The sequence below is a fragment of the Camarhynchus parvulus genome, chromosome 10 (assembly GCF_901933205.1).
Source record: "Camarhynchus parvulus chromosome 10, STF_HiC, whole genome shotgun sequence".
Lineage (NCBI taxonomy): Eukaryota > Metazoa > Chordata > Aves > Passeriformes > Thraupidae > Camarhynchus > Camarhynchus parvulus.
The window spans coordinates 4,929,100-4,942,143 of record NC_044580.1 but is presented as its reverse complement, the minus strand read 5'-3'; the positions used below and the strand labels follow the sequence as shown (position 1 = coordinate 4,942,143).

At 39.4% G+C, this 13,044-nt stretch overlaps 1 protein-coding gene across 3 annotated transcripts in view; it reads right to left on the bottom strand.

Moving 5' to 3' along the window:
* The window catches only part of ACSBG1 (acyl-CoA synthetase bubblegum family member 1), a 33,134-nt gene that overhangs the window by 1,359 nt on the left and 18,731 nt on the right, over positions 1 to 13,044 (bottom strand). For 2 of the 3 annotated variants that reach the window (XM_030955185.1, XM_030955188.1), the window contains exons 5-13: positions 12,800 to 12,920; positions 11,264 to 11,344; positions 8,670 to 8,819; positions 6,129 to 6,305; positions 5,477 to 5,658; positions 4,631 to 4,864; positions 3,852 to 4,069; positions 1,965 to 2,104; positions 718 to 964 (exon numbers count right to left, since the gene is read on the bottom strand). In XM_030955185.1, coding sequence (XP_030811045.1) covers positions 718 to 964; positions 1,965 to 2,104; positions 3,852 to 4,069; positions 4,631 to 4,864; positions 5,477 to 5,658; positions 6,129 to 6,305; positions 8,670 to 8,819; positions 11,264 to 11,344; positions 12,800 to 12,920 — 1,550 coding nt within the window. The remainder of the gene's footprint in view (positions 1 to 717; positions 965 to 1,964; positions 2,105 to 3,851; positions 4,070 to 4,630; positions 4,865 to 5,476; positions 5,659 to 6,128; positions 6,306 to 8,669; positions 8,820 to 11,263; positions 11,345 to 12,799; positions 12,921 to 13,044) is intronic. The other variant, XM_030955186.1, reaches the window with a different exon arrangement.

The window sequence follows — 13,044 nt, the reverse complement described above, 5'->3', positions numbered from 1 at the left end:
GTTGTCTCCACATAAGCATGAGGACTTCAAAGGGAGCTGCAGATGAACTAGTAACTGGTTACTATTTTTTTGTAAAAATACATTTTTGGAAGCTTTTAAATGATTCCCAGTTTATTCAAAGAGCCTGGTAATATGCTTTGGGCTCCATTATCAGGCTTTCACTATCTTGCTGCTTTTTTTTGTTTTCTTTTAAAGAGAAACTTTTGATGCCTTAAGTTTTAGCTTTTCCAGATCAGGACTGCCGTAGTGTATAGTGCTCAAACTCCATAGCCTATCAGCTACTGTTTTCCCACTTTATTCAGAAAAAGCAGTTTATCTCTAGGCCTGAAACTCAAGGTTACCTTATTTTCACATTACCCAAAAAATGTAAACTACAGTGAAGGCCTTTCAATAAAAACCTATCCATTCTCTTTTAACTCTGTCTAGCCTCTGTTCAGGTAGCCATTCCAGGCACCACTTTCAGTATTATTACAGGAAGTTACTAATACTTTAATGCACATGGAATTAACCAAAATTGCTTAATTACCCCAAACAATCTGAAATTTAAGAGCTCTACATGCAAATGAGCACAGATTCATAAATGTGTGCACAGCAAAAACTCCAATTTTTGTATTTGTTACCACACACTGCATAACCATTTTTTCCTCCTGTACTGAATATTCTTAGATTAGCAGCCTCTTAGCTTTGTGTACCTCAAGATAAAACAGAAAGTCTTACCTAGTTCTCCCCCAGAAATGGAAAAATCTCTTGGCAGGACGATCCATTTCTGAATGCAGTGAACCCTGTTGGTAGCAGTGCTGTTGACTCTGTTGATTCCCTCCTGGATGGCTCTGTAGATTGCCTCGTCTCTCGTAGCTACAATCTCGGACACTTTGGTGGCTTTACTGCCACTCCTCTGGCAGAAGTCTCTGGCTTGCTCTGTGAGAATGTCAGTAGGATCAGATGTATCTGGGTCCAGCACACTCTAAAATACCAAATGAAGTGAATCATGAAACATTCACTCTTAAAAGGCATTAACAGATTCTCTGACCAGGCCCTCCCCCTTGGGAAGAAGGCTCACGATAAACACACAAACATTCTGTAAGCCTTAAAAAGCAGAAACACCTACAGATCATAAAGGGCTTTACTTTCCACTTGGCTACCAAATGCAAATATTTTCGGCTTATATGCAGATGTCACGAACAGACTTAAAACGTGTGAATGAATTAGGCCACAGAGTCCATCTCTGACCTTGAATTTCTGCCATATTTTCCAAATGACTCCATTGTTAAAGGGAAACATTTAGCTCATGTTCAATGGAATTATTATGGTGTAATGTAAACAGCTTGAGATAGAAGTGTTCCTAGACTTCTTAAATTAGTATTTCTATTGTACCTGAAGATAGAGAGTATCAGTCATAGAGGTAAACAACTTCAAAACAGCTAAGTGGCATTCACTAGGTATGTTCACAGAACTGAACTGCAAATGTTTCAGGAAAACAGTGATTTCTTAATTGAAGTTTATACCACAGCAAGGCTATTGATAATTTTGTTCTATGGTCATCATTCTTGTGTTATAAAAATAACAAATTGTAGAGAAATGTTTCTGTTGGAAGGTTTCTGAGTTTGCCTGTAACAGAAACATTTGTTGGTTTTGCTCATGTGTAAGCATAAAAGCTATTGTTGTGTTCTGTTACAAAGACTTCTCAATCCTCCAGCATTTCTTATATAAAAATTTTCATTTAAATAGAAAATAGCTCTTATTGTACATGTAGGAGAAACAGCAGTAAATATGTGGATGTTTAGCAGACCAGGTAACCCTAGGTTTAGACCCAGCAGGATTTGTCTGTAGTTGCTACATATTTTTCCCCCCGCTAATATCTTCCTATCTAATTTTAGGTCTTTTTACAAATGGTTCAAAATTATTATTCTTTTGTTAGGTGCAGGTGTATAACTTCACTGAAGGCATTATTAAAACTGGTTTACCTTTAAGGTCAGGAACATTGACAAAAACTTCTTCTTATCTCCAATCACCATAGCATTACTAACAATTGGAAGTTCTTTTTTAACAGCATCTTCAATTGGAATTGGAGGCACGTTTTCACCTCCAGCTGTAATAATTAAATCTAGGTAAAAAAAGAAAGGCTATTAGTTGCATTCAAATAAACTCCAGAGATCAGGCTGATGTCTGGCTCAAACTGCTCTTCTTATTCTGACATAAAAAATACAAGATCTTTTTTCCAAGATAATATTTTTCAAATACCACAAATCCTATTAATTATCTTCAAAACAAAAATGCTACTATTTTTCAAAGTGTTCAAGTGTGTTCAAGTTCTCAGCTGTCCCTCAGTATATTTGCTCCAGATATTTTATACATTATCCAGTAACAGCTTATTCTCAAGGGACTGTTACATAACTGGAATTTTTCTTTGAGAGATCATCTCTTCCAAATTAGCATAGGATTCACCCACTATTCTATTATTGCTGTCTCACCAAAAAGCAAGTTGATTGTTATGGCGATTAAAACCAATTCTTGAATCCACCAAGAGGGGTCAGACAAAAATAAGTTACTACTGGAGGTAGGCTTGATAAAAGCAACATTTGTTCTGAAGTGTAATATATATATTCCATTAAATTATTACAAACTTGAGTATTCTCTAAGTAAATTGCAATCCTTTGCTTTTGTTATATTGTGCTCAAATAATTGTCTTTGCAGCAGTTCAGAACATGCTTCAACAAATAACAGAGACACACTTTTATAAGTCTAACTTTTCCTTTCATTCCACCCTCCTTTTGTAATAGTCTTGTCTTTGTCTCAGATCCTCTGCCAGTCTTTCTGGCCCTTAGTTTTTCATTGTCCTTATTTGGACTTGGATTTAAAACTTCAATGAAAGTGGACATATGGTTATTTTATCTCAGATTGTCTACCTATCCTGTCATTTAGAGTAACTGCTATTAGTTCAGCAATCCAGATAGATATAAGAGAAACACAAATGTTATTAATTGAGACAAGGGGTTGTTACTGCTGTGATAAAGGAAAATGAATCAGACAAGAAAAGTTAAAATAAAGACAGCTGCATTTGGTGCAAGCTATTAATACTATCAACTTCAGTCCTGATTCCTAGCAGGACATGATGCCACCTGTGATGAATTCACTCATCTGTGTTATCTCCCTAGTGATTAATCTGAAGTTCTAAGATATATTTACTCAATTCTTAAATCCTCCTCAGTTACATCTTGCCTGTGACCAATCCCACTGTCTGAATAGGTATCATGAAGAAAGCCTCCAAGTCAGCAAGTGACTAGTGTCAGTCTCATGAGCCTTCAGCCAGTGTCCTGTAGTGCATTGCTTCAGCTGGAGCTTTCCCTTCTGCTCTCCAGCTTCAGCTCTGGTCTCTGCAATCACTTAACCTAAGACACCAGAGGAACCAACCTCTGACCTGCAGCACCAATTTCTCTGTAGCAGAGGGTGCCTCTCCTTCCCCCCTAAACATTCTAATGTGCAATTAAGACACTGGCAAGATTCAGAGGGAGACTGGACAGCTTAATGATATCATTCAAATCAAACACGACACATTAAACCTGTGTTAGTAGTTTATATTGCTAATTGTAATTAATACTGAGTAAAGGAGTGGGAGATGAAAAGCCTGGTTGTAGGAACTGAATCATCTCCACCTACTAAAGACTAGAGGGAAACCTTCCCTTAACACAGAGCACACTGTGGTTTTCTCATAGGAAATTTTATTTTATCTTCCTGTTAGGGCAATGCTGCCAGTATTAGAGGAAAGACTTCATTAGATGGACTACAACTGAGAGATGACTGAATAGTGCTGAACATTTACCATAAACAGAGAGCAAGATTTTGCCTATTACCTTTAATTCTTCCAGTGACATAGAGAAAGCCATCCTTGTCTAGCTTTCCTAAATCTCCAGAATGCAGCCACCCCTCCTCATCAAAGGCTTCTTTTGTTCTGTCTTCCATATTTAAATAACCCATGAAAACAGTCCTTCCCCAGAAACAGATTTCTCCATTGCCTTCTGTATCTTTGTCCACCAGTTTCACTCTGCATCCAGGTGCTGGTTTACCACAGCTACCAGAGAAGAGCAGAAAAACCCCACAAGGATCACAGAAACATCAAACATAATACTGATAAGCTGGCCAACGTGCCAAATCCCCCAAACTGTCAAAGTATCCGTGACTGCAATTATCACCATGCTGTAACTGTCCAACAGCCAGGGAATACTCCTTCATAAGGGCAGATTTGTCAGGGTGTCTGAGCACTTTCTGGCAGTCTGTCTTGGCCTGTGCTTGCTGCTTTCCCCCCCTGTATCTGCAGGCATAAAAGCATTTTTGGTTTTGAGGTCTTGCATTCCTCCCTTGGGCAAGGGCTAGGGTTTATGTCAGATGTAGTCACTGTGTTTGGCTATAATACTGCAACAGTTTCAGTGCTCCTGGCACAGTGTGCTCCTATGGAGTCAACCTGCTCAAATTCTGACCTGGAAATTATTCTGACTCCAAAGTCACAACAGAGTGGCAATGCACTTGGAAAATAAAATAAGCTGCAGTATCTTTGCTGACCTTAATAAACACTTTTTTCATAGATAAAATGAAACAGATCATATTTAAAAAATAGTAATAAAAGCAAAATTACCTGTGCTGCCTGTAAATGTAAGGCCCAGACAGGCAATGTGGGCCTGTGGTCTCACTCATCCCATAGGCCTCATACAGGGTGATGTTCAGACCCAAGAAGAAATACAGTGTTTCTGTATTGAGAGGAGCAGCACCAGAAAAGTGCTTCTGACAGGAAGAGAGCCCCAGTGCACTACGGATTTTTGCAAGCACTAAGTAGTCTGCTAATCTTGTCCAGAGCTGCTTTAGATCACTGCTGAGTACAAAATACACAAGTAAGTCAGAGCAACCTAGGAAGTTTTCAAAACACAATCAGGCACAGATTTTGTTTGGACATGTATTTGTAATTTGGTTTTGGGTGTTGACAGAAGTTAGAACATAAGTAAGGTGACACATTCATCCTTCTTTCATTTATTTGGTGTTTCTCCTACCTTTGGAGCTTTCCTACCTCCAACTCTTTAGGTATCTGAATTCAACAAATACATAAAGAATCTATAAAAACATATTTTATACAACACAGCTCTTGTATACCTGATTTTTTATCAGTTAAATGTGTCTCTGAGAACCTACACCATTGAAATCTGACATTTGCAAGATCTATCTGAGAAACGGAATGATAAAGGAGCAAAGGAATATCATGGAATGGTATTTTGGAATCCCATTCTGCATTAGAAATTGCCCCCACTTCATTGTAAAACAATTCCTATCAATAACAATTGATAACTACACCCTCCCCCCTGCACCATATTTGCTGTGTTGCCAAGCCAGATTTTACCCACTTATACAAAGAGTCTCACTGAGGCTTCATGATTCATTACAAGGAAATTGCTACTTTCAGGTTGCTGGAAATCTCACTCCTACTACACACCTGTTTGAGCCATTCAGGTTCCTCTCTAAGCTAAGTGACATAGCCCAGGAAAGCATTTTCTTCTTCATAAATCCTGACTGAGCAGAAGCATCCTTCAACTTCTCCATGATTTTCTCCCATACTCGGGGAACTCCCATGTGAGATGTTGGCTGTGCTTCTTTTAGTGTGTTGATCAAGCTGCCCTGTGACAATAATGAAATAATTTCAACAAAAGGCACACAGCAGAGAGAATGAGTTTTGGTGAAGTAAAACTTGAACGTTTCATTTTGTAGAACATCACTAAATATGTAGAACATAAAAAAGGGCTGGCTGAGCTCACTTCAGTCACCCATATGCACTAATATCTGTCAGTCTGACACACTGGGGGAGGTACATATACAAGGAGAAAACCACACATGGTTAGTTCCTCCAGCATCCCTTTTCTCCAAAAACTGCTTATACTTCTTTTGCCTTAAAAGAACCTTATGGATTATATATTTTAATTAGAATCTAGAGCACTGGGTCACAAATACAATGAGCTTTATTTTTCCATAACTTTTACAACAATGGACTCTCAATCTTCATCTTCTGCAACTTTTCAAATATCATATTCTCTCCTTGGGATGTTTTCTAAGAGCAAGAAGTGCAATCTTAATTAGATAAGACAAGGTACCTTTAGAGCATCTGGCTCAGCAAAGTAAACTTGCTCTCCCCATTTGATTCCAGTCCACAGGTCATAGATCTGTGCAGCTATGTGGCTGAGTGGGAGATAACTGACTATAGACTCCTGCTGGACCTCTGCAGGTTGCATACCTCCTGCTTTGCTGCAATGGGCTGATGTCCAAGTTATCTGTTTAAATAAATAATACAACACATTAGATATGGTCACGATTTTGGTTTGGGTTTTTCTCCTTTCTTCCTCTTCACACAAACTTGTTATCCTCTTGCTATGCTAATGAAACTGTGAAAAATCTGTGCTCACAGATAGCCATTGCAGTATTGACCACACACCAGTCTGTCAGTTCCCTGGGGACACTGCCAAAAGCCAGATTACCTTTGCAGCAATACAGAAGAGCAGATAACATCAGTAAATATAGCATTTGTGCTGCCTGACTGGGCTGTGAACACCAGCAGCTCCTCATGTCCTAGTGACACATTCAGCCAGGCAGCCATGGGCTGGAGGGATGAGAAACAAATTGACCTGTCCCTTCCTTTCCACCTCTCCATCTTTGCAGGCTTTCTATTAAACTGGTACCTTCCACCAGTGCTGTATCTGCAAGTTAGAAAAGGAACAATAAATACTCAGTGATCAGTGAGCTCAAAGGACAATTTAGAATCAGCCACAAGCTCATTGCCTGGTACTGCTCATCCCCTGGCTAAGCACTCAGGAGGAAGATAGCAGCTGTACTCTATTCCTCTGGAAGCCTCTGGGATATTCACTGCACTGGTTCCCAAGTGACACATACACACCCACCCCTCTCATGAGAGGCAGCACATACATGAAGAGTTTTGAAGTTGTGTTGCTTGACTACTTAGTGAACCCGGATGATGTTTCCACCTCTTTCTTCCTATTTCCCACTTTATCTCAGAAGATGCAGTTCAAGTATGCTAAATATGCCTATCTTCATCATCAGAACATAGCATATGGAAGACACATAAATACATGTGATAGTATGAGAGACAATGGAGAAGATATATGTGCACAAAAACAACAACCAAAACAAACAACACCCTCCAAAAAACCAAATGAGAAAATGCCAAGCAACAAAAAGAAACAGCTCTTTCTCAGACAAGTCTAAACTGGGTAGTGCAGGATACAGAAATGAGAGTATTCAAGATGGCAGAGTACAGACATAAACAACATGTATTCCTGTTATCACAGCACATTCCTTTGTTAAAAAATTAGAAGGTACAAGTGTAGGCTTGGCCTAAGGAAACAGAGATTCTCAAGAGAGGGTTTTAAGGAGCAGTGTGCTGCCAGGCCAGGCCATCCAAGTTTAGGTGGCAGCACTGGACAAGCAGCTATGGGAGACTCACACAGTAGGAAGAACAGGATGTCTTTAAGATGTGTCTGTATTCATTGCTTCTACTTCAAGCTTCACGGTACACAGGCACACTCACAGCAGATCTGTGAGGGTCATGCAGGACTGATTCAGCACTGCTTTTGCACATGAACAGTGGCAAACATCTCTGACTAAAGAAGGCAGCAGCAAAGCTACAGGCATGGCATGCTTTCCACTGTTTGTCAACATAAAAATAGCCTGTTTGTGATCAGCAGCCAAGAATAGTTTGGCAGCTGGCATGGAAATGACACCAGACTCCTTTGATATAAAAGAACATAGATTTGTAACATCAAATCAGTCTTTGTGTGTCCCAAGTTCATTATGTTCTGCTTTCAGGTACTAGAGCACTAATTCCCTACATTTGGGTGAATTGCTGTTTCCACATTGCTCATGTCTGCAATAATTTCTGCTTTAAGGGGTGAGGCCTCAACTTAGACCATCCCTTTGAACAGATTCTCTACGTATTCAGAAGGGCTTCCTACCACCTTCAACTCCTGCTCAGACAACAAACACATATCTTTCCAAGCAAACCTCTGTGGAAAGTCCTTTTAGCAAACAACTCTGCTTTTGTCTATAACTGGAAATTTTCTGTTTGCAACAACACAGGTAGAGTTACTGTCAGCACCAGCACTGAGCACTGGAGCTGTATTATCCTCCAGTGACAGACACAGAAACCTGCACATAAGTCCAAGAACAAAAGACACCAAAGTAAAAATCCACATATCCACCCCCAGTTTTAAAAAAATCTGCAAAAGCAGTCCACCAGGCTGTTTTGATAGTAGCTGGCTGATGTGCATGATTTGCTCATTTCACGGTGACCTACGACATTCACTTGAGAGACTTTATGGCAATATGTGAACTATATTTATGAATTCATGCATTAGATCTCACAAGAAATACAGTGAATAAAAATTTCATATTCATAAAGAACTGTTCAACTTTGTGAAGGGCTGTTTGAATGGAGTTTCATTCTTTACCTTGTTTGCACTTTACCAGAAACAGCTGACTGCCCTTTGCTTTGCAGTACTCTATCCACGCTGTAAAAGCAAAAGGCACTTCAGGGCTCTAGGATGTAGCAGCCATCTCAAATCACAGGAATAAATATCCCCACACTTTGCTGTTCCTCTGCTACAGGAGCCTAAAGTACCTACGTTGTCATGACTCAGCATGGCTCCTTTTGGCTTCCCAGTTGTTCCGGAGGTGTAGATCAAAACACAGCACTGATTCGGCTTTTGGGAGTCAATAATGTCATCCAAAGTACTGTCAGAGACATCATCTCCCAGCTCCAGAAACTCTTCCATCTAGAACATGGAACAGAAAATACAGGACACCAAATGGCTTCCTACAAATTGACACGGCACTGCATCTTTCCTGTCTCAGAAATGTTAGAACATTTCAGTGCCTTGTTCTGAACACATGTCCAAGGCAAGTTTCCCCAGACCTTGGCTATGGAAGAAATTTGGTGAGTCTATAATAGAGCTTAATGTGTGAATTGCAAACAGACTATCTAAAATTGTGCTGTCGTGAATCTTTTTAATGTCTCAGAAGGAACAGTAATACTGTTCCTCCTCCAATGTGGATACTATGGATAAGTCACAGAGGCTAAAACTCTATTACATTCTCACACTGTAAGAATTTAGATTTGAGTATTATTTACAGGAATCTGGATGCATCATTTTTAAGAGTACACTTGTGACAGCCCATCTATCATTCATTGTACACTATGTAAATATAACTATAAAGCAATTGAATGAAAGCTTCTTTGCAAAAGCATCATTATCTATATGTGTGAATGTTTGCCCAAATTATGTGCTCTTTTATAGGAAACAGCATATGCTGGTCACAACTTCCATTCAAATTTGACTCATTCTAGAGTGAGATAAAACTTTTATGACACAGGACTTCTGTGCCACACAAATTGGCCTAGAAGAATCCTGAACCTGCTCCTCTGTATTACATGGGTTGCTCCCCAATACTTCTGTTGCACACCCCGATGTGGTGGTAAGTGTAACATTGCTTGCAATGCTAATTGGAAACTAGAGTATCACAGAATTTTTAAAGAAAATTGATAACCAAATGGTCAGTTTCCCATTGCAATCATGTGATTCATACTGTGCTACAGAAGTGTAATATTTAAATGCAAGGTGCAGCACCTTAATTTTTCAGCAATTTGTTGGAGCTATATCTAGGGCCACAAAGCAGTAATGGGGATGATGAGAAAAAAGAGCTAAAAAAGGAGAGTCTCTGCCTGAGGGTAGTTAATTTCTTCTTTCAGACATCTGGCATTGCCCTGGGCTACTAAGATTACAATAGTCAGCGTCTGTGGCACCTTAACTGCCTTTTCTTGGGTGGCAAGGCTGTCCCAAGAATTATTCATCAGTTTTCTACTTTCTTCCAACAAACCACATCTCTGAAAAGAGAGGCACTGTACAGCTCTGTAGCAAGTCAGAGATTTGTCACATTCTATTGCTTCCCCACAGATGTGGCTGCATCAATTTCACAAGCTCCTGGAAAGCCTGGTGGTGTGAAGGACGTAATTGTTTGTATGTCACTGAGCAGTTGTTCCTGCTCTCCTGACCATACTGCATTCTCACAGTGGAATGCACTGATCACTGAGAATCTGTTGCACAGGCTTTGTTTACTGAACAGCACCTGCAACAGATGGTGTTGGCATTCCAGCATGTGTGGAAGGTACAGAAACAGTCACACCACACTCCTGACTCTGCATTTGCCTTCTGGAAACACGCACTGCTCAGCCAGCTCTGCCCCTGCCGCCGCTCATCACACGGCACAAATCATCCAACACCGCGTGGGCTGGGGGTTTGCTCTGCATCACACCTCAGCAACAATCATTTCTGCCTCTGGTGATCTGAGCTCTCAATTTTCCTTTAGATGACATAAACTGTGGCACCTGTCAGACACTCACAGCTACTCTGCTCATTTGAGAAAATGTCCAACATGACACCTGAACACTGAACAAGTATTTAAAAATACAGCAATTCTTATACATTTAAATTTCAATAAGAGCAAGTTGTTCAAGAATTAAATGCTAGCACCAAGTCTTTTTAAATAGTAAGATCATCTTTGTATTAACATTTTTATTGTACAAGATGCAAGGCATGCTCTATATCAGTGTGTATAGTATTGGAACAATAACAGTTTATTATTAAGTTATATGCAAGACATTAAAAAAAGGCACGGAAGACTTTTTTCTAATCTTATTATCAAAATTGCAAGTATTAAAATATTTCTATGCTGTTCAATGTTCATTATATTTTTATATACTGAATACATTATATTTCTCTTCAATATATTTTTTCAACAGCTGAAGTTTTCCAGCCTAAAATCTGATCCGTAGTCCAGTTAAAATACTGGATTTTTTAAAAAATTACCGAATTCACAGGCACCAGGGAGCAACTCTTTTTCTAACCATTTGAGAGTACACATTCCCACCTAAAACCTACAGGCGTTCTAATGACCCAGTCAAGTTAAAAATTAAGAAGACATGAGATAGACAGTAAAGCAAGGTAACTCTTTTCTTAAATGTGAAGTATCAAAGGTAAATTGAACAGAAAAAGCTGACAAAGCTTTTGAATGTGTTTGCTGGAGCACAGCAATGCATTCTAAACAGCAGATAATCACAGTAAAAATGTATCAAATAAATAATAGCCCATGTATTAACTGTAATACATGGGTGTAACCCCATGCATTATTTGGTTATGCCTCTGTTCTAGTATTCACTCACCGTGTACAAATTTGGATGTCTCTCTGCAATGGAGTCCTTATAAAGCACCACGGCCTTCAAGTGGGGCAATCGATTCCAGATCTGTTGCATTTTTTAAAACAAAGTTATTTATTACTCCCACAGCAAAAAGTGATGTTCAAGTGCTAAAAAAAGTTCTACTTCCTTAAGGAAAAAAATCAAAGGAAGCTGTTTGCACATTGTAAGGATAAATAAAAATATAAAGCTGCAGGCTTAGAGGCAGACACCAGTGGCTGCTGCTTTCAGCAGCTCTTTGTGTGCTTTGCATGGCCTATAGGAAGCATTGACTTCACTGAATTCTGTGAGACCCCAGGCCTCACAGACACCTTTCAATTAATCACATTTTGAACTGAATTTTGCCAATACAAAAGCAGTGGCTTGATGGTAGCCAGTATATACATATTATTAGAAGGATAGCAATTGAGATGTTATTATTTCAGTCTTGGGTTCCAGAAAAAAAGTTTCAAAAAAACCCTCTGATGGATAAAGCAGTGCTGGCCAGAGCTCTCTTTTTCTACATAATGTGTATGAACCAAACCCCTTGAGTTGTTCCACTTGGATTCTTCTCCCTGTGTTCACAACAGCATAGCCTGGTATTGTGCCAATGACAGTGCAGGAAGGCTTATCTGACTGTGTACTTTTATAGAATACTTACAAAAATCTCTCTTCCTCCATATTGCATATAAAACACAACTACAAAATACAAAGTAATTAATGAACAACTTATATTAAATACATTTGAAAAAAACCCTGCATATTTTCTCTCTTGCAGGTATGGGGTCTTGGGAGAGAGCTCCATCATGGAAGGCCCTCCTGCTTCAGCAAACGGTGCCATTTGGTGCAAGTTTGATAAATCCACAGGCTTCCCTCAACATCTGACAGACAGACAAGCCCTTCTCAAGAGCTGCCTGTGCTCCTCTCCCAAGTCACCTTGCCATCAGATTGGTCTTTCCATTTGGCACTGTTGCTGAAAGGCAGACACAGCTACCCAAGAGTTCTGTCAAAATTGAGACCATTCACTTAGGAGGATCTTGCTTTCTCACTAAGCTCTTTCTCATGGTAACCAAAGTGCAGTAAACTCAAGAGCCTTAATGGCTGATATTACAAGCAGGAAAAGATGGTACCTTGGAAAGAGAAAATTCTGAACACTGACATCCTTAATACTTAAATGACAGACCTTTACAAATCCGCATCACCATAATCTCTTCCATTCAGGTGGACTGTGTTTTTCCAAACAGAATCAGGTGGTGACAGTAAAAATATGGGATCAAAATGTGGGTTTTTTTCAGGTAAACCTGCAGTGAAACATGCAGTGAGTTCTCTGCTGGAGCCACAGACACTGCAGAGGGTCAGAGCCACCCATGAGCTCTGACACCAGATACCAGATCTCTGAGTAACAACACACACTTCACAAAGAAAGGTTTCATGATACAGGGAGTGTACATGGTAGTTGGTACCAACACAGCATTGAGAAATGAAAAATTGTGGCTTTTCAGTAATCATTCAGCCACCTTGTACCTGCATTATCTTGTCCAGCTGTTTCTGATTTTCCACAACCATGATATCAGTCTTGCTGTCATGGGCAATGTAGCGACAGGCCTCTGGAGAATTTGTTGTATATATCCCTGTGACAATTCCTCTGCATCCAAAAAATTATATATATAAATAGCAATAAATAAATATATATATATGTATGTATATATGTATAAGAACACTTATATGCATACACACACATACACATGCACGTAGTATCAAAAGAGAAT